Consider the following 20095-nt stretch of genomic DNA (forward strand, 5'->3'; position numbering starts at 1 on the left):
CATCCTTCTGCGTTTTCTACAAGTTTAAGATCCTCCTAGAGATCCCTATGGTTTGGCCGGCAGTACAAAGAGGCCGCTGCAAGGGCTATCCTATCGATATTATTACACGGTGCCGCCACTTATTACGGGCATTCTGCTTTGTGTGCCTTAACTGTTTCAAGTCCAACGTCTAGTCAGGCTCCACAGCCCTAGCGCTAGTAGCAGATACAGTGGTGAGCCACTTTAAAAGAAGAACATTAACATCATTCAATATATTAATTCAATCATTTTTGAATAATAATAATGATAAATAAATTAAAAATATCAATTCATTTAAACCAGATTGTTTGAATTGCAAAAAAAATAAATGTGGACTGCAGGGTCAGGGCTGATATTGGTGAATCTTCATCTTTCTGTAGCAATCCCGACCAGCACAACAAAGGTCACCATATAAAAATACTTTATTAACCGCATCAAACTTAAATAGAATTGTGAAAGTACAAATGTTGTAGTGTCCAACAATGTTGCATAGACTTCTGTATACACACGCACTTTGTAAAATCACACAGTACGGTCGCATAGCTACAGTATAGCCTTATTTATCATAGGATACAATTAAATAAATCAGGAAAACAAGTACATGTTTCCGCAGAGTCCCCCCCTGTACAGAGTTACAGCCATCCGTGTTCCTGGTCAGGTTCCAGTTCCTTTCTTTACCTCAACAACATAAATATATCACTTACTCGACTAGGCCGGACATAGCAGGAGACGCATAAAGCATGATATATGGTATAGTGTACTCCCTACTATACATTAGACAGTATGGATGGTCAGTCACCGTGACCCATTTGTACAAGCCACACAATCAGTAGTGCTGGTAAACACGGGACATATCCGGAAGCCAGTGACATCCGACAAGGGTAGAAGTATACGTGGAATTGTGGCGTATTACGCTGAAGAGAGAATGGGTTATATTCCAGAAAGGTGGAAGAATTAGGAACGCTACTAAATGCTCAAATCAATGAGAATACTGCATGTACTTTAGGCAAAGAGGAACAGTCCTCCAGTTGTGGTTTGCACGGCCTACCCGATGACAGCATCTGCTCAGCCACAATGTAGAATAGCCATTGTCTCATTATATACAGAAGTACGGTTGGTTCCGGCCAGTGGTTCGCATAGGGACTTTCTCTTCTCTGTATAATCACATGCTGGCGTGTCTGGATTCCCACGGCTTATTAAGGCCCAGCACCCAAACCAACAGTACTCCAGTGCCAGTACCTCCGTTTATTTGCTTGTTGGCACCAGAATTCCGCAAACCCCGGATAGTAACATTCCACTAAATACATATATAGTCCACAAAAAATCCTGATTTTAGCTCTTCAAGTCCTGGTCTAACCTGGAAAATAAAAACCACAATCATTAAAACAGATGCAACAGTAATATATGGGATATATATATATATATATATATATATATACACACATACGCAACCCCCACCCGATCTACGTGCCCTCATTATTGCCAGTTATCCTGTTATTTCTAGATAAACTATCCACCTTCTTACTTCACCCCGTTACATATTATGCCGGAGCAGTGTGTGGCCAAACGAAGGCACACTTGAATTGCTCCATGGGGCACCATCTACTGGCCGCCGGCGCACAAGACACTTGGATTCCCCCCACAGAGGTGAGGGGCTCTTCATTATATAGGATAACTGATATATGGTGAATGACTCACTGTTGGATGCACTCTGGAATGAGAGGCTGGTCCAGCACTACAAACTGTGACAGCTCGGCGAGGCTCTTGACAAATTTCACCTTTTTCCCAAATTTCGAGCTGCAGTAACAGAAACCGCAATGTTAGCCGTAAGTAATGCGATGGGGAAATGGTTATGCAGAAAATAATACGTTATTTACTTAAAATTTATGAGATCAATGTGCATTTAGAATTCCATATGTTCTTATGGGGGTAACAACATAATCCTAGAAATATGGTGGGGCAAGTCCTGCCAGGACGGCGGCAGGTTGGCCATACACCACTGATGGTAAAACTAGCCACGGCTCTCTGGAAACCAGGAGTCTCTGTGTGACAATGCCGCTCTTCCCCATTCTCATGTCCCAGAACATCTCGGAGCAGACAAGGAACATGCCTGTTTCTCCAGAAAAATTCCCGGGACTTCCAGACCATACCAAGCGAAAACAGATAAACCACATGTTCATAAACGGTGTTAATAATATCCAAAACCGCAATGTTCGTGTTGGCTTGTAGATTATTTATTGTAATACGCATATCTGGGTGTCTGCCAGGTGCTTATACAGTTCTATCACCTGCATTTAGTATGAAGGTGACACAGCTAAATTACCACCCAAATTAGTTCTTGTAAGAGCTCATCTGTGGAGGCTACATACTATTTGCCTATATACGTTTTCTTCTTCACCTCTCCTTTTAACATAGAGGCAGCCATTTTGCAGCACTCTCATTGAGTTTCCTGTTGTACAAATTGAACACCGATGACCAACAGATGAAGCCACAAAATGGCTGCCACCTCATGGCCTGGTTTATTTAGAATTTAAACTTTTGACTTTCTGGAGGACCTAATGTATCAGCTGAAGGAAGCGGCCGGCCATTAATGACATTAGAAACGAGAACATATTTTTTAGGGGTGATGGTTCATGTGCTGGCAGTTTGGGGGGGGGGGGGGGGCATTTCCACTCCCCCAACAGACTGTTCTTCAGGATATCAGAGGATAAATTTATGGAGAATTGTGTTTTCTTCTAAGCCAGATTGTACACTCAATCCAAATCGGACATAACGGAGGCCCACCGGGTACACAGTCAACCACCATGGCAGAGCGAAGGATGATTACTCCGCATTGGCATAAACGGATGTTATTATAGAGGTTTGTACCCATTGTGTGGTGACCGTGGGCACTAGAGATATTATATATGTATATATAATATATATTTTGTCTCTGCCATGTTCTCAGAGGCATTTTCCGCTCACGATGCCTCAGGAATATGGATCATGTCTCTGTAAGCAGCAACAACTTTATCACAGAGTAATTGGAGCAATCTGACTTATTTATGGGACGTTGTTCTTGCTTAAATGCCCCCGATTCCTACTTATCCGCCTCGCTCATTGCTACATAAGTGAGTAAAATCGGGTGCACTTAAGTTTCCCGTACGATGATTACTGACTTCTAATGGTTGCAAATAAAACAAATGTCTTTACACAATGTTATCAGCCGCCAACGAGCCATTATCTCGGAGCAGAATGTGTCATCGGAACTGGAGAGGCAGCTGCGCCAAAGTTATCGTGTAACAATCGGAATCTCACCACATTGGGAAGATCAGTCAGTGCTGATGTCTTCTAGTCATTAGTTTTTTATATGGGCGGAACGGTGTAAACAGAGAACCCATTTGTGTGTGTGTGTGTGTGTGTGTGTGTGTGTGTGTGTGTGTGTGGGGGAATTAACGCTTCTCACCTGATAAACGGACGTATAATGGCCAGCAGCGCTTTCACGTACCACGTCGCGTGCACGATCAGGACGGATTTCAGATTTTTCTTCAACCTAAAATAAATTATTACCTCAGAACAATCCTATATTTAAAAAAAAAAAAAAACAGCCTGTAACATGGCAGTAAAGGTGCGTACACATTAGGCGATTATCATTAACGATATGCACGTTAACGATATAATCAGCTAATGTGTACGCACTATATCGTTAACAATGCGCACACCTATGGGTCCTTAAGGACCCCCTTTGTCGTCTGTATATCCAGTCAAATTCTGACTGTAACGCCAATGACCGATATACTCCTGGGTGTGGCCAATGAACGATACATCCGATGTGTACGCATTCTATTGTTTGTCCAGGAGAACGAAGCGGATCAAGGGAAAAATAATTATATCGTATATGAAAAAGATCGTCTAACGTGAACCCAGCTTTAGGAGCAGATTGGCTGGTACTTTATCTCTCTCCAATGCTTAGTACATAGGGGGTCTATAATACATGTGGAATTGGTGTGTGTTAAAGGCTTGTTTTCCATGGGGAATTCCACCAAGCCATCCCCAATAATACGGTGACCCAGTCTGGGCCAGTTCAGACATGGTGCGGAATTCTAAAAAAAATTGTCTTGTGTGTGTACATGTGTTAGGTAATCTAGATTACAAAACCCACAAAAGGTACCCATAGCAACCAAACAGCTTCTAACTGTCATTTTGCAGACTGCTAGGTTGGTTGCTTTGGGCAATCGCTCACGTTATCTCTTTCCAAGACTTGATGCACTTCCCCCATTGTGAGCAGTCAGTTATGCACATACAGCCAGCGGAGCACTGAGCGGCACTTACCGTCTGCCCGTGGCCTGGTAACAGCGCTTAATCCAGCTCATGGTGGGGATTTTGCTGCGCGGCGTGCACCCGTTCAGGTAGATGAGCAGGTAGTTTTCTACAACCATAAGATCCAGGGTCCCGATTATGTACCTGAGTATACAGCACAGGCGCATGTGATGCACGGAGAACGGGCATACGTGCAATGCACCAATATTTACACACTCACTTCTAGATAATATAGCCGGTCGTCACCCATGTACCTCACCCACAGGCCAAGGTCACATGACAGAGAGTCAAACGGGCCCTTACTGTTCCCTATTGTATGTAAGTTCAATGTCTTGCCATCTAAAAAGCAGACAAGTGGGAACGTTGCCCATAGCGACCAATCAGCCTTGGGGTAACATCTGTAAATAGAGAAGTAGAAGCTGATTGGTTGCAATATCTCCACTTGTCCAGTCTGTAGAAGACTTTGTACATCTCCCCCATACTCTAATGGCAGCCATACACTAGAATGATCTCAGGCCCGAACGCATCATTTTGATGGATTGTGCGCACGTCGTGAGGAATATCGGTAAGATGCATAGTCCCGTGGGCCGAGAGGTGCTGCACGTATGATCCATCGGATTTGCTTGCGGTCGTAAGCAGATCGTATGTGCTTTTAAAGCACATTCCATCTCTCTTACAACCTGCATAGGATCAGGTCATTGTGATGTATGGCCATGTGATGTATGGCCAGCTTTAGGGCACAGTAATACAAACTCCAACATTGGTCATTTATAGGAGTTTAGGATGCACAGTGCAACATTCACTCCACATCGTCCCCACCATGTACACAGGTCCCACTGTATCTCCACAAGAGCCTTGTACAGCAGTCACGTCTCATTTGTGAAGATCACTTACTGTAAGAGTAAAGGGGCCTACACACAGAGAGATGTGCTGAGTGTTCTGAGTGAACGCTAGAACGCTCATGGCCAGTGGCGTGACAGTAGGCCCGCAGTCGCGGGGAGGCGCTGTGTAAGTGCAGGCGCCCGGGAGTCTGCGGGGCTATTGTAATGCCGCTGTCCTGCGCTCGGGACCTGCAGATTTACCTTTCTCCAGGCTCCCCTCCTGCCCTGGCTTCTGCAGTGCTGAAATAAAAATGGACCATCATAAAATGTCCGCCCCCATGGAGCAGACAGTTCTCTAAAACTGTCTGCTCTATGGGGGTGGACATTTTGTGATGGTCCGTTTTCATACCAGCAGAAGCCAGGGCAGGAGGGGAGCTGGGACCGCAGACCTGCGGGTCCCAGCCTCAGCACAGCGTAGCAGCGGAGCGTAAAGCACGGGGGCATGGGGAAGGGGGTTATATTTACTGGGGGGGGAGGGAGCTCCCTTCATAGTTACGCCACTGCTCAGCGCATACCTCCCAACAGTCCCGATTTTATCGGGACAGTCCCTATTGTCAGGGCCTGTCCCGCTGTCCCACCCGCGGGCGGCAGTGTCCCGCGGTGTGGGGGGACTGTTGGGAGTCCCCCCTGTCAGCTGCTAAGCAGCGGGGAATAAACGCTGTGCGCATGCACATGCGTCTATTCCCGCAGCCAGGGGCTGGGGGCATGGCTAGAGGCTCACACCCCCATAGCGGCACAATGGGGGCGTGGCCTCGCGGAAGAGCCGAGAGTATAGGCCACACCCCCAAATTAGGCCACGCCCCCGAAAGTTTCGGCCCGCCTGCTGCTGTGCCAAAGTTGGGAGGTATGTCAGCGCTGTGTGCTGAGCGATCTGTCAGGGCCAGTGCTCTCCAGTGAGAACAATGGCCCTGACCAGCGACTAAGTAAAATGTATCCAGCATGCTGGATATTAAATCGCCAGGCGATAGCGACGCACGGGGCTATGTTTTAGCAATTATACAAAAAGTGCCATGGATCATCCTTTAGCCATACTACACTGCCACCTTCTGGCTATGCTATGTACTACAGGCTTAATAACTGTACCTGAAGAGATTGTCCATGATGTACTGGTAATCTGGTATATTGCTCTCCGGTAAGTAGCAAGAGGCAAAAATGATGATTGCGTTTAAACCCTCGCCGTAATAACCTGGAAGAGTAATCAGTAAATGGTTATACAATACTACGTCATTTCTATTACTGTATTAATACCCGGGATTGGACTCTTCTAGGTAAACCCTAACATGTAATAATGTGCGGCTTACTCCCGATTACCTCCGTAGGAGATGACCCTCTTATATGGCTCGATCGCTGTCATGTCCACCTTGTGTTCCCCCATCAGAAATATTCTCCATTTGCGGCCATCTTTGTCGGTCGTGTCCGCCACGCGGTTCTCCACATAGGACGCGTTCTCCGTCTCTTTAGCCTTAGGGAGGTCATCTGTAAAATAAAGTATGCAGGACTTAGGGGGTCTATGTACTAAGCCCTAAGTACCAACTAACACTTCCCAACGGTCACGTTACTGACTGTGTTTAACTGATTGGTTGCTGGTTTATTGTTCCCTACTGTATCACTTTCCAATGCATCTGCTCCTCTCTCTACGGCTTAGTACATTGACCCCTTAGATCCTCAAAATACTATTATTTATACTAAAAGAACAGTCGCTTTGAGTGACGCTGCCATTTTATCAGATATTGCTCACAGCAACGCTGGCACTTAAAGGGTTAATGTTTCTCAGAGTGCTTTAACAGCCGTATAGAATACTATAGTAAGGTGCATACACACTGTACAATTTTTTTGACCAATTTGGTTGAAAGACATTTCCATTGAACCCAGTGTCCTGACGAAAGATGTTGATGAAAGATATTGATGACAAACGAATGACGATGCGCATACCCGCCAGTTGTTCATTAAGATTGTTCGTCAACTGTGCATGCAGATCAATTTGGATATCTTTCAAAAAGAGCCTATAAACTGTAGCTAGATCTGTCGTCCAGGACACTGGGTTCAAGGGAAATGTCTTTCAACCAAATTGGTCAAAAAAATGGTATAGTGTGTATGCACCTTTAGGCTATTGGTTATTACAGCGCTGGGATAAGGGGATAAAGCAGAACGTATGCCGAACAGTCCGTAGAAAAAGGGTATAGATTATAGAAGGTTTAATAAGAAATTGCATTACAGTATTCCTGATTATACACACTATGATGAGTCTGTATCAGTGCCAGATTAAGCCTTTGGGGGGCCCGGGGTACTTTAGCCAGGGGGCCCCCTTGCACTTGTCATTACAGGCCGCACACTGCATAAGAGAATATTACACTGTCAAAACACGGAGTAAAGGCAGTATAAACTTGGTCAATGGTAACTGCATATATATATATATATATATATATATATATATATATATATATATATATATATATATATATATATATATATATATACACATATATACACATACACACACACACACACATACACATAAATACATACCATATGAAAAGCCTGTGTTTGTCCCCCTGCACCTTACTCTATAGGAGACCTCACAGTCCTAGTGCTAAAAACCCTCCCATGACTAAGCTGCTGTTCTCCATGGGCATGTAATGAGCTCCACCAATTAGAGCTCAGCACAAACCTCTTAGCCTCTGCCCTCTGGTTTAAAGTGTCATGGGACTTAGTCAACTCCCAGTAATGCACTGCACACTTGTGCAATCAGTGTGCCTTGGCTCCTGATGCTCAGCACCATTAATCATTGTCACATTGGCAGTTAGGTGAAGCGGCAGTACTACCCCACTCCCATGCACAAAACCTTTAGCTAAAAATTTTTTTTTTTTTTTTAAATACATGCCAACCACAGGGGGCCCCTAGCTAGTGGGGGGCCCAGGGGCACTGACCCCTTGTGCCTCCATTATAATCCGGCCCTGGTCTGTACATTATCAGTACGGATACCCTAAACGTATAGGGTGAGATTGATAAAATCTTGGAAAGAAATACAGCACCAACCAATCAGCTCATAACTGTCATTTTACAGGCTGTGCAAAAAAAGAATGGTTGCTATGAGCAACTTCTCCTCTTGTGCCTATGTGGGCCAAAATTCTCAAATGGCAAAGCACTGCATGTCAGTTATGCTTGCTTTATGCACAAGGGCAATGTCCTGGTGCAATGGTTCCCACATGAGGTCTTCAAGGCACGCCAACATTCTGGTTTTAAGGATATCCATGTTTAGGCACAAGGGACTTAAATTAGTACCTCAGTCCGTTTCATTATACCATTTGTGCACAAGCAGGGATACCCCTAATACCTGCACTGTTGGCGTGCCTTAAAGGATCGCGTTTGGGAACCATGGTCCTTGTATATAAAGCTATTGGTCTGTAGGCCAATCACACAGTCTGGTCTGTCCCTACATTCACAGTGAATCATTGAACTGTTCTAGAACATGAACAATGCGGTTATGCGCTGGGAGGGAACCGGAGAGGAGAATTTACCTTCCCATTCAAATTCGTGGCTCATTTCGGGAAACTCCAGCAATTCGTTGGTGCTTGGTGTTTCCAAGTCATCGATATCAAAGTCAAAATCCTCATCCGTCGTTCGTTCCTGGATGTTGCCGGAAGCGGACGACTCCTCGCTTTTCTCCAGGTTAAGGCTGATATCGGGGGCAGATAGCCGTTTCTTCATGTGCAGATGACCGCACAGTTCCAGCGTACTCGGGGGGCTGACTGTGGGGTACACAGGAGGAAAACCACATTTACGCTAGGATCGTTTCCCATCCATACAGATCACTGCAATAATCCAACATAGAATGTAATCTTTCCCATTAGAATATTGCAGACAAAAATCATTCATATATACATTTGAATGTCCTGAGGAAGAGCCACCGGCTCGAAGCCGCGTAGACACTTAATAAAAGCACTTTGTGTAAAGTTTGCCTCCTGACGTCCCGGAGTGACGCTGCATACACAATGGCACATTCATATGAGTCCCCACAGGGAGCGAGCACCCGGGCAAGTACTATAGATTGGATGATTTATATATAGGTCTAGTGCCCGTGTGGGACCAAAACAATGCCATCTGTTGGCAGCAAGTGAAACCACATCTACTAGCTTTCGAAGCATTTGCTTGGAGTGGGATTACTAGTGTTTAATATTAGTGTGGAGTAAACTTTCAAAGCCAAATTCTGCTGTTTTCTCATCACATCACTTTGAGCGGCCATTACCTGCTGGAGGGTCCTCTTTGGACTCCAAATCGTCCTCTTCCGCAGTCGCCTCTGGAAGGGGCCTGTAACATATGACGTCATATGATTATGAGGCCGGACACACACATACATACACACACACACACACACACATCAGGCAGCAATGTGATGTCACAAGGCCGTTTGCATGCCCCTGCACAGTTACGACAGCTCCTGCAGCAGGTGTACGAGCGGTCGGCAGATCCCAGCACGATGACTGGCGTAGCCTGCAGTGAGAGCAGTGCGTGGCCTGCAGTGAGAGCAGTGCGTGGCCTGCAGTGAGAGCAGTGCGTGGCCTGCAGTGAGAGCAGTGCGTGGCCTACTAACCTGGGAAACTCTTCGTCCTGCCATTCTTCCTTCAGCTCCATGTCATCAATGCTCAGCTTTGCTAGTTCCGAGGAAACTGGGACCGGGTGCACAAGTTGGCTGTAGCTGCGGGGAGCAGAAGACATTAGTGTAGACCAGGGGTTCTCAAACTCGGTCCTCAGGACCCCACACAGTTCACATTTCCTGATCATCTGGCAGGTGCACTCATTACTCACAGACACATTTAAAGATACCCAGGTGGAGCTAATTATTTCACTTGTGATTCTGTGAGGAGACCTGGAAAACGTGCCCTGTGTGGGGTCCTATGGGCTGAGTTTGAGAACCTGTGGTGTAGAGTAGATACCAGGGAATACATGTCACAGGTGCAGCTCCCCATCTTCATATTACATACTGTAGCATATACACAGCTTATAGGGATACTGTAGATCAGGGCTTCTCAACTCCAGTCCCCAACAGGCCAGGCATTGTGGAGTTTCTAATCATGCCCAGGTGAGTAAACCTGTTTGCTGGGTCAGTAATTATCCCTCCTGTTTCCAAACAGAAGCCCCCAATACATGACTTGTGAGGTAAAACTTACTGGATGAGGTAGGTACATAGTTACCTCCCCTCCTGCATGCAGGAGACTCCCTGACATAGCTGCAATCTCCCTCTATCCCTCATTAGTCTAGCAATCTCCCTCATGTCACCTAGCCCACATTACACTGTTACACCATAGTTACCTCCCCTCCTGCATTCTGCAGGAGACTCCCTGACATAGCTGCAATCTCCCTCTGTCCCTCATTAGTCTAGCAATCTCCCTCATGTCACCTAGCCCACATTACACTGTTACACCATAGTTACCTCCCCTCCTGCATGCAGGAGACTCCCTGACATAGCTGCAATCTCCCTCTGTCCCTCATTAGTCTAGCAATCTCCCTCATGTCACCTAGCCCACATTACACTGTTACAGTTTGTGGGGAAAAAAGGAATGAGAGACAGATACATTTACACTGAATCATCAGCACCATTTCCCAGCACTTTGCCAAGTATAGTAGCTCTTACTAACTACTTTGGGGATCATCTACATTTGGATATAAGTCATAATAAAAGATTCCTCTCAGATGTAGCAGTGCACACCCACGCTTCTAGGTGCCACGTTCACAATCTCTTTTCACAATCTCTCCATATATGGAACTAGACACTCCCTTTGGGTGGAGCATGACACGCCCCCTCAATAGGGCGCTTTGAAAAATTCTACTACCAACTATAATCTCCCTGAAACTAGTTTTCAAAAGTAGGAAAGTATGGGTTGGTAACCAGTGATGTAGATTAATCTTGCTTCAGCATAGTCTTAAAACTATAGTTATTGTACAATAACACGGGTGTGGTATAGGGGTCCGACAGTCGGGATCCCGACATCGGGTTAATGTCTGTCGGGATCCCGTCCGGCGCCCCAATAACACATGGCTTGAAAAGAAGAGCTCTATCTAGTGGTGATAAATGATACTGCAACCTTTTGTTTTGATTTTTAGTAACGTCTTAGATTCCAGGCCTGACTGATTCCCCTTCATTCATTATAAACATTCCAGTTTGACAGGCTGCAGATAGAAACATAGTGCAGTATTCAATGCCGGTGCGAGCGGCCGGCGAGGGGGTTAAACTGCGAGGATCACAGAAAACCAGTGATCCTCGCAGTTTAACCCCCGCGCCAGACACTCGCACTATGCAACGTTCCGGGGGAATCCTCGCAGTCACAGAACGGCGAGGATTCCCCTAAACTGCGAGAGCCGCGGCTAGTGCAGCAAACTCGCTGTAATTAGCCTCGATTCTCGCAGTTTTTGGAGGCACATTCGCAAATTCCCCCTCGCTCAAAAAACGGAGCGAGGGGGAATTTGCGAATGAGGGGGGGTCAGTTGAATACTGACAGGGTGAGCGGTGACTGCGAGCAAAAAGTCCTGCTCGCAGTCACCGCTCGCCCACGGCATTGAATATATGCCATAGAATTTGACGGCAGATAAGAACCACTTGGCCCATCTAGTCTGCCCATTTTTTAAACATTTTACCTCAAACCATATTTGATCCTTTTTGTAAGGATATCAATATGCCTATCCCAAGCATGTTTACATTGTTCTACTGTATTTGCGTCTACCACCAGATTTACAGGAAAAATTCAGATACAGCCACATTCCTCCCAACATGACCTTTCTAGAAGGGACACAATGCTCTGCTCTGGACTTCCCTGGTAATGTAGGATTACCATCACCTGTGGTGAACAGGTTAATGGATCAGACCGATGTTCAGCACAGTCGGTGGCAATCCTACATAACCAGGGAAGTCCAGAAACAGAGCATTGTGTCCCTCCTGAAGAGGGCCTTTGGGTCGACCGCCTAAGGTCGACGTGGCTTATGTCGACACACAAAATAGGACATCAGGGTTGGAAGGTGGACACAAGAATTAGCTCAACAATGGAAAGGTCGACATAAATTTTCACCGGTTTTTTTGTCCCGAATGTTGACATGGTCATGTGTACTGCTGCACTCTCCATGCTGCAGGCACGGTGCCTCACAATATTTTATACTTCCACCACGCCATAGTGGATGGTAGGACATGACACACTGCCTGTCAGCACATGTCGGCTTAAAAAAAAAAAAAAAAGTGTGAAAACTCATGTCGAACTTCGCATTGTCGACCTAATGCTTGTGTCTACCTGAGCCATGTCGACCTATTTCCCCTGTCAACCTTAGCCATGTCGACCTTCAGTGGTCAATGCAATGCATGTCAACCTAATGACCACATATCCCCATGTTGGGAGGTTTGCAGCTGCTGTTTTTCTACATGAGACCAGTAGGTGGAGACAGAGAGCCATAGTAATATTTCGGTGCAGTTGTGCATGGTATAGTAGAGTACCTTACAGCAAGCGGAACGTCATCAGTAAATAGGGACCGACATATATTTTATGGAGTTATTAGTGTGCAGCCAAATGGGAAAAAATATTTCAGCTGTCCAGGTCATTACCACACACAATATAAATCCGTCAGCTATGAAACCCAGGCGTTTATGAGGCCTATGTTATGAGGTTTATGAGGTAAATTTGTTTTTATTACACCGCAGAAAATAAGGAAAAAAGATACTGCCAGAGATTTATCACGTAATGATATTTTTATATATAACCTGTAAATGATGTAAGACGTTGTGTCGCACAGTGGGAATTAATGTATCGCATTGTCTCATCACTAGACAAGACAGATTGCTCTGAAAACGCAACCTCGGCCTAATTGGCCTTACCTCATCTGTGAGACGAGAGCGGTACATATACAGACGGCGCGCCTCTCAGTCAGAGCCGGAGCTCGCCAGAATGCCCCCGCTGGTGAGCGCCGGAGGGCTCCATCTACCTGGGATGCACGAGCGGCTCTCACCTATGCGCGTCCCAGTTTCCGGGCGGCGGGGGACGTGAACCCTGACCATCTCCGCTTCAGGGAGCCGGGCAGGGTTAGGGGGGGTAGGGTGTGGGGAGGTGGTAACTGACGGGGACCGGCGGGGAGCTCTGTCGAAAGGGGACACGCAAGTGTCTTGTGTGTGAGCCTCCCCTTCCGGCGGGGCGGGCGATCCGACTGCCAGACCCCCGCTGGATGAGCCTGGCTTCATCTGTATATACGTATCCATACCACCTGATTCCATGGCCAGCAAAATAAATGTGACCCTGCAAATCCAAACTCCCTAACCCGGTGGTTTCCAAAATTGGCCGTCATGGCCAGTAGCGCAAGCAGGGGGGGTTTCTGAGTACCCAGAAACCCCCCCAGGAGTCTAAGGGCCCTAGGCTGAAAGCTGAGAGTCCCCTCTTTCCATAGGTACAAGAATTTAAAAAATCGGCCCTTGGGAACCGGAGATATCTGACTTCAAAGCAGTGGTCCCCATCCAAGCCTGTTAATTGCTCTTCCCAGTCAGATATTTCAGGTTCTGTCTAACTTAGAGTTTTTCTGAGGGTATATTCCAAAAGCTGGGACTCTCCCCCCCATGATGGACACTAGAAGCTTGTCTCTCCTCTGCCCAGAACCAGAGATATCAGCCTTCCAGCAGCTGGTTACTGCTCCAGCTCCACACACCTGGTATGTAGTTTTATATACTCGTTGGCAGATTGCTCTGCCTCCTGAACTCTGATCCCCTAGTCCCCAATACCATTTGGTAGGTGGGATTCTCTAGTTTATAATTCCATTAAAATCTAAGAAATTTATTTCCGGGAACTGGAGATATCTGCAGTCAAGCAAGCTGTCCTCCCACCAGAAAATTATGAATAATAAGCCCACTCCACTATACACCCCTCCTCTGCATATTAAACATCCTCTACCACCCTGGAAGTTATGTATCAGGGCCCCTTCATTCAGCCCAATGCCCCCTTCTCCCGCCATCTGTGCAGTAAAGGGGTAATTAGTGGAAATTACTGATCCAGGCCCTACATGCTGAGCAGTTGATATAATTCCCCCTATCACCCGGGGGACATTAAAGCTTCCCCCACACCTACCACTGGAGGATCGGTAGGGGCCCCAATACATTGCTATGCCCAGGGGTCTACACTGCTGTTGATGCCCCTGTATGTATGTATATATATTTTATTATTATTTATATACATTTGGCAGGGCGGCGCCCGGGTCGGCAGTCATTTGGACGGCCCTCCCCCCCCCCCCCCCCCCCACAAAAAAAAAATCACTGCCTTGGGGTCAGGCAGCGGGGGTCCGGGGACTGGAGAAGGTTAACTCCGGCTTATGAAAGCCAATCCCGGGGCATTTTTTCAAATGAAAAATGCTCAATCCCGGGATTCCCGGGATCCCGGGATTGGCTTTCCTAATAAAAATACACCCTGGCTGCCCCACAGTTACTTACGTTTCAGGGGCAAGCAGGGTTGCCAGGAGCCCGGTTGGTGGGTGGGACGACGGGTCGTCCATGCTGCTGGCTGGGTGCGGGCTGGCGTGCTGACGCGCTGGCTTCGCAGTTGGCGTGGTGGGCTTGCTGGATGTGCGGGCTTGCTGGCTGGGTGGGCGGGCTGGGTGGGCAGGTGGGCTTGCTGGCTTCTTGCTGGCTGGCTGGGCTGGCTTGGCGGGCGGGCGGTGCGGCATCACACTGCCGGGCGCAACCTCTGCCTACGCAGCGTGACCCCTGATCTCCGTCACGCTGCGCAGTGCTGCCGGGAGCGTAGCTCAGACGCTGCCCGGCATTAGACTGCGCGCATGCGCGGTCTAATCCCAAAATCCCGGGATTGGAAATCCCGGCGTTTTGGAGGCCAAATCCCGGGATCCCGCCGATCCCGGGATTGGCCACCCTACTCCGGCTCCTAGCGCTGCCGGGCGATGGGTGGGAGGCAGATTTTGAAAAGACTTGCCGGACGCTGATTGGCTGAATTCAGCCAATCAGCGTCCGGCAAGTCTTTTCAAAACCTGCCTCCCGCCCACCGTCCGGCAGCGCTAGGAGCTGGAGTTAACCCACCAGCCCCCGGGACCCCGCTAGGACCTGGCGTTAACCCACCAGTCCCCGGACCCCCGCTGCTCATCCCAGGGACCACGCTGCCGGGACACCAAACTAGCGCCCCCACCCTCCAGCGCCCGGTGCGCGTGACCCCCTAGCCCCCCCCTAGTTACGGCCCTGCATTTGGTCTATCTATAATACTTTAACTGACCCGGCATATACTGGGTCACCTAAGTGTCCATCTCCGTGCTTTGCTCCGCTCCTCTGGAAACCCCCTTCTGAAAATCCTGCGTTTGCGCCTGATGGCACCCCAACAATCCAAATATTCTTTATATCCATGCATGAGCATAGTAATTAGTACCTGTCAGTTTGATTCATTAGACCAGGGGTTCTCAAACTTGGTCCTCAGGACCCCACAAAGTTCACGTTTTCTGGTTCCCCCGGCAGATACACAGGTGAACTCATTACTTACAGACCTGTTTCCCAGGTTACCCAGCAGATACACAGGTGCACTCATTACTTACAGACCTGTTTCCCAGGTTACCCAGCAGATACACAGGTGCACTCATTACTTACAGACCCGTTTCCCAGGTTACCCAGCAGATACACAGGTGCACTCATTACTTACAGACCTGTTTCCCAGGTCACCCGGCAGGTGCACAGGTGCACTCATTACTTACAGACCTGTTTCCCAGGTTACCCAGCAGATACACAGGTGCACTCATTACTCACTGACCTGTTTCCCAGGTCACCCAGCTGCTGCACAGGTGCACTCATTACTCAGTGACCTGTTTCCCAGCTGCTGCACAGGTGCATTCATTACTCACTGACACATTTTAAAAGATCCACAGGTGGAGAAAATGATTTCACTTGTGATTCTGTGAGGAGACCTGCACTACATGCATTGTGCCGGGTCCTGAGCACAGAGTTTGAGAACCTGTGCATTAGATCATCAGTGCACAAGCAGGAATAACCTTTAAACCTGGACTGTTAGACTGCCTTTAAGAGGGAGATTGGGAAATCCTGCCCATATACACATTATTTTGACCACTAGCAGCACGGGTGTGGATCATCTAACAGACCACACTTAGGTCGACAGTCATTAGGTCGACCATGTTGGGTCGACAGGAGGAAAGGTCGACAGGGTTGTAGGTCGACATGAGTTTAGGTCAACATGGGACAAGGTCGACAGGCGTTAGGTCAACATGGGTTTTTTCACTGTTTTTTTACCCGAATGTCGACACAGTTGGAGGTGACCCGCAGCCCCTCGCATCGCTAGCCATGCTTCGGGCACGGTCCCTCGCTACGCTCGGCACACTATTTTATTCTCCCACCACGCCCTAGTGGATGGTAGGGTATGAAATACCGCCTGTCGGCACATGTCGGCTCAAAAAACTGTAAAAAACCCATATCGACCTAACGACATAAACCTATGTCGACCTACAACCCTGCAGCAAAGAGAACATCAGCCTTAAGTACAATCAGTCGGTCCCTATTTTTACCCTCTGGTCCTCACTCACTTCAATCTGACTACACCGCATGATTTTCCCAGGACCACTCACTCAAGTGGCGTATCTTTAGCCATTGATGGTTCGCTGGCAAGTAATTTTAAACCATCGATATTAACCATCAATGGTACCATTGATTGTTAACCATCCTATGCCCATCCCTAGACTACAGAGGATGTTTCCCATAGCAACCATTTTCTTCCCATTATTTTATAGATTGCACTTTAAAAATAATGCCTCATAGCTTATGGTAGTTATTGGCATCTTCTGCAGTGGTCCACTTGCCCCCTATAGTCAATGCGGGGGTATGGCGCTCCAACAGGGGGGATCCAGACGTTGAAATCCCAAATGCCATTGCTCCAACAGGGAGGCGAGTGCAAAGAAGCCCCTTGTGGGCTCGCTGCGCTCACCACAGGTGCTATTCTCCCTCTATGGGGGTTGTGGACCCCCACAAGGAAGAATAGCCCCTGTGAGTCAGGATCCCCCTTGTCTGGGCACTAGCATCTTGGGGATACTGACTGTTGCGATCCCCCCTGTCGGAGCGTTATCGGGCACACAGTCAATGCTAGATACATCAACACCACCGTATAGACACACATCATGACCTGGAGGGTGGGGATTAAAGGTTCCACCTGTCACATATCACAGCTGATTGCACAGAACTGAGTACACATTAATCCCTGCACAGCAATAGACCAGCACATCAGCAGTTAACACACAGGCGGCAGCACTGCTGGGATCATTCTCAGCTACAAGTCCTTACTAGCAGTGACCCTTATTCTGGGGATAGGTGTGGTGTGCTGCCATCTCCTATAGAGACGTGAGCCAGACAACGTACCACAGGCAGAGGTGTATATAGTATATACAGTAACACGCCCCATATATGTATATACTATCACAGGCTTCTGTTTGTTTTTATGACCTTGTGGCAGTAATTCATTAATAGAAAACCCCTCCAACTAAAATACTTCTTAAGCCTTTGAGTGCCGACATCTCTATGAGCAATGTGCAGAATCCCAGCGTCGCTCACATTTGTTATATAAAAAAAAAGATGCAAAAATGTATATATTTCCTATAAGGTAACATTACAGGTCATTATGATGAAAAAAAAAAGTAGTTTGCTTGCCAATTTTCACCCCTATATTGACACATTCACTTGGCAGTCACAGGGTTAAAGCAGTAAATGGATTTATTTTTGGAGCCTTGCAGACTTAACATTTTCCATCCATCAATATATTAGTGGTAGGCAGGCCGCCGGCCGTACAGCTCAGGGCTTGTAGCTGAAAATAACTGCCGCCAAGGGCTGTTAAGCCTTAGAGAGTCATACAGTGGAGAGAGAGATAAAGTAGCAGCAAACAGCTCCTAACTGCCATTTTACATGCTGATGTTGACAGTTGGGGGGGGGCAGATTGATTTCCTGTCTGCTTTATGTCCCTCCTAGGCTTAGCAAATAGATTCCAATCATACATATTTCCAAGTGGTAATCACCAGGGCTGGATTTGTATTGAACAAAGATGAAAACTGGTAAAGAACAAGAGATTGTAAAGTGTCTGGTTAATGATAAACAGCCGCTCTATCCCTGGTGCTGGTAGAAGAGGGGTACTTACTGAGTGGCGGGCTGGAGAGAGGGTCTGGGCAGGGAGGTAGGTGACTCTGGTGTACCCTGCAGCCTGCCCCCGGCCTATATGACATCAGCCATGTAGCTGGGAGGTTGGGAAGGGCCCTGCCTGGATATTAGGCACTCCCAAATGGCTGCTGTTTCCCAGTAACACCACAATCAGCCGGCATTTTTCACCTTGTTGTCACAGTCATGTTGTGCAAACACGGAATCTCATGTACACACCATGTGCTTGTCATGTCACATATACACCTGAGAGCCGCCAGCGTGTGTAATCCATGTCCTCTGGAAAGGGCCAATATCAAGGTGTGCTCTGAGTCTGAGCTGCCTTACCAATTCAGCTGCAACGAGGATTTAAAGGTAGGATTGCCTTGCTGTCCCTTTAACTTGGGACACTGATTAATGACACAGGTTCTGGGGCTGGCTGACTACAAGCATGCATGTCACCTGGTTGTAATCAGCCACAGAACCTGTGTAATCCATGTGTTCCCCGGGTTACAGGGATAATAGGGTCTAGTTAATGGAGGCATGGTATAATGGCCCCATACACTACTACTGGGAAGTATCACATACATACATAGTCCAATCCCCAGAAGTAAATATTATAGCATTTCAGAGGCCCCCTTACATAAGGGGTACAAATTACTGGATGATAATTATAGTGCTGGGATCCCCATAGTTCCAAAGGAGATATTTGCTCCCAGCATGTATCTTAAGGTGTGTACACACGGGGGCGATATTGGCTGAAATCGCTGGCAATATGGTCGCTGAGCATATTTGGAGTGCTGCTGGCGATAAATCGCCAGCTGCGCGCTCCCGTGTGCACTCCCTAATGGTCGCTGGTCGCAGGAGCATGCTCCTGCGACCAGCGACTTCCCCCGGCGCTGAGCAGGAGGTCAGCGGAGTTCAGCGGCAGAAAGATTCCCTCCTGCTGCTGCTCCCTCCTCCCTTCACGTCCCTCCCTTCCTTCTCCGTGACAGCAGCAGACGCTGCTGCTGCTCCCTCCTCCGTTCGGGTCTCCGTCTCCCCCCCACCCCCCGCCGCGTGATAGCAGCAACCAGACACTGCTGCTCCCCCCGCCCCGTGACAGTAGCAGTGTCTCCTTTTCATCGCTAATGAAAAGGAGACACTGAGCAATATGATTGCTGCCAATATATTGCTAGCAATATATCTCTAGCAATCATATTGCACCGTGTGTACACAGCATTACTGCTGGATCATTGTCTTTGGCCCTTATTCTGAATCGTGCGGTACGGCCCGCGTGCGGCCGTACCGCCGATGTTTTCAGTCTGCACATGCGCAGAGGTCAATCTGCGCATGTGCAGCCCAATTCGCCGCAGACGTAGTTCGTCCGCCGCAAAGGGGGCGTGAGGGGCTTCATACCCTCATTTCCCTATGCATACGCCCCGCGTTTCATGGGCGTTCCCATGCAAACGCGGGGCGTATGCATGCTAATGAGGGTATGACGCCAGTGATGGGGGCGGGAAGCTGACGTCGCCGGATGTCAGCTCTCAGCCCCCATACAAGCTATCACACGGACGATTGTCCGTGTGGTCTCAGCTTGCGGGACCTGGTGGGGCGTGCGGCCCTGCCTTCGATGGTCGCCGACCATCGAATGCAGGGGGCAGCTCCCACCATGGTGGAGGCGTACGCCCCACCATTTTCTTGCGGATCGCCAGCCGTCCGTGTACGGACGGCCGTGGCGATCCGTATCGTGGGCGGGGATTGGTTTGTGCGGCCGGAG

General features: G+C 48.0%; 1 protein-coding gene across 4 annotated transcripts; it reads right to left on the bottom strand.

Annotated features, from left to right (window-relative positions):
- Window positions 1–387: 387 nt before the first annotated feature.
- On the bottom strand, window positions 388–19036 carry BNIPL (BCL2 interacting protein like). Of its 4 annotated transcripts, none has more exons than XM_083167410.1 (10): window positions 18529–18681; window positions 9790–9894; window positions 9445–9506; window positions 8717–8947; window positions 6510–6674; window positions 6282–6384; window positions 4330–4461; window positions 3464–3550; window positions 1717–1815; window positions 388–1375 (listed from the first exon to the last, which is right to left on the bottom strand). In XM_083167410.1, the coding sequence occupies exons 1-10, from the start codon at window positions 18588–18590 to the stop codon at window positions 1351–1353; spliced, it is 1071 nt and encodes a 356-aa protein (XP_083023536.1). In that variant the 5' UTR covers window positions 18591–18681; the 3' UTR covers window positions 388–1350. The 4 variants fall into 4 exon arrangements, with proteins under 4 accessions (XP_083023536.1, XP_083023537.1, XP_083023539.1 ...); XM_083167411.1 differs by having other exon boundaries at window positions 18577–18666; XM_083167413.1 differs by lacking the exon at window positions 18529–18681 and adding an exon at window positions 18980–19036 and having other exon boundaries at window positions 389–1375.
- Between the last annotated feature and the right edge of the window lie 1059 nt (window positions 19037–20095).

This window comes from Crinia signifera, chromosome 12, assembly GCF_055691185.1.
Source record: "Crinia signifera chromosome 12, ASM5569118v1, whole genome shotgun sequence".
Taxonomy (NCBI): domain Eukaryota; kingdom Metazoa; phylum Chordata; class Amphibia; order Anura; family Myobatrachidae; genus Crinia; species Crinia signifera.

Coding starts and splice junctions, on each gene's coding strand:
- BNIPL (XM_083167410.1), bottom strand. CDS start 18,590: ATGACAAGCACATGGTGTGTACATGAGATTCCGTGTTTGCACAACATG. Junction 3,551..4,329: donor TACCAGGCCACGGGCAGACG/GTAAGTGCCGCT, acceptor AATTTATTTTAG/GTTGAAGAAAAATCTGAAAT. Junction 1,376..1,716: donor ATTCCAGAGTGCATCCAACA/GTGAGTCATTCA, acceptor TTTATTTTCCAG/GTTAGACCAGGACTTGAAGA.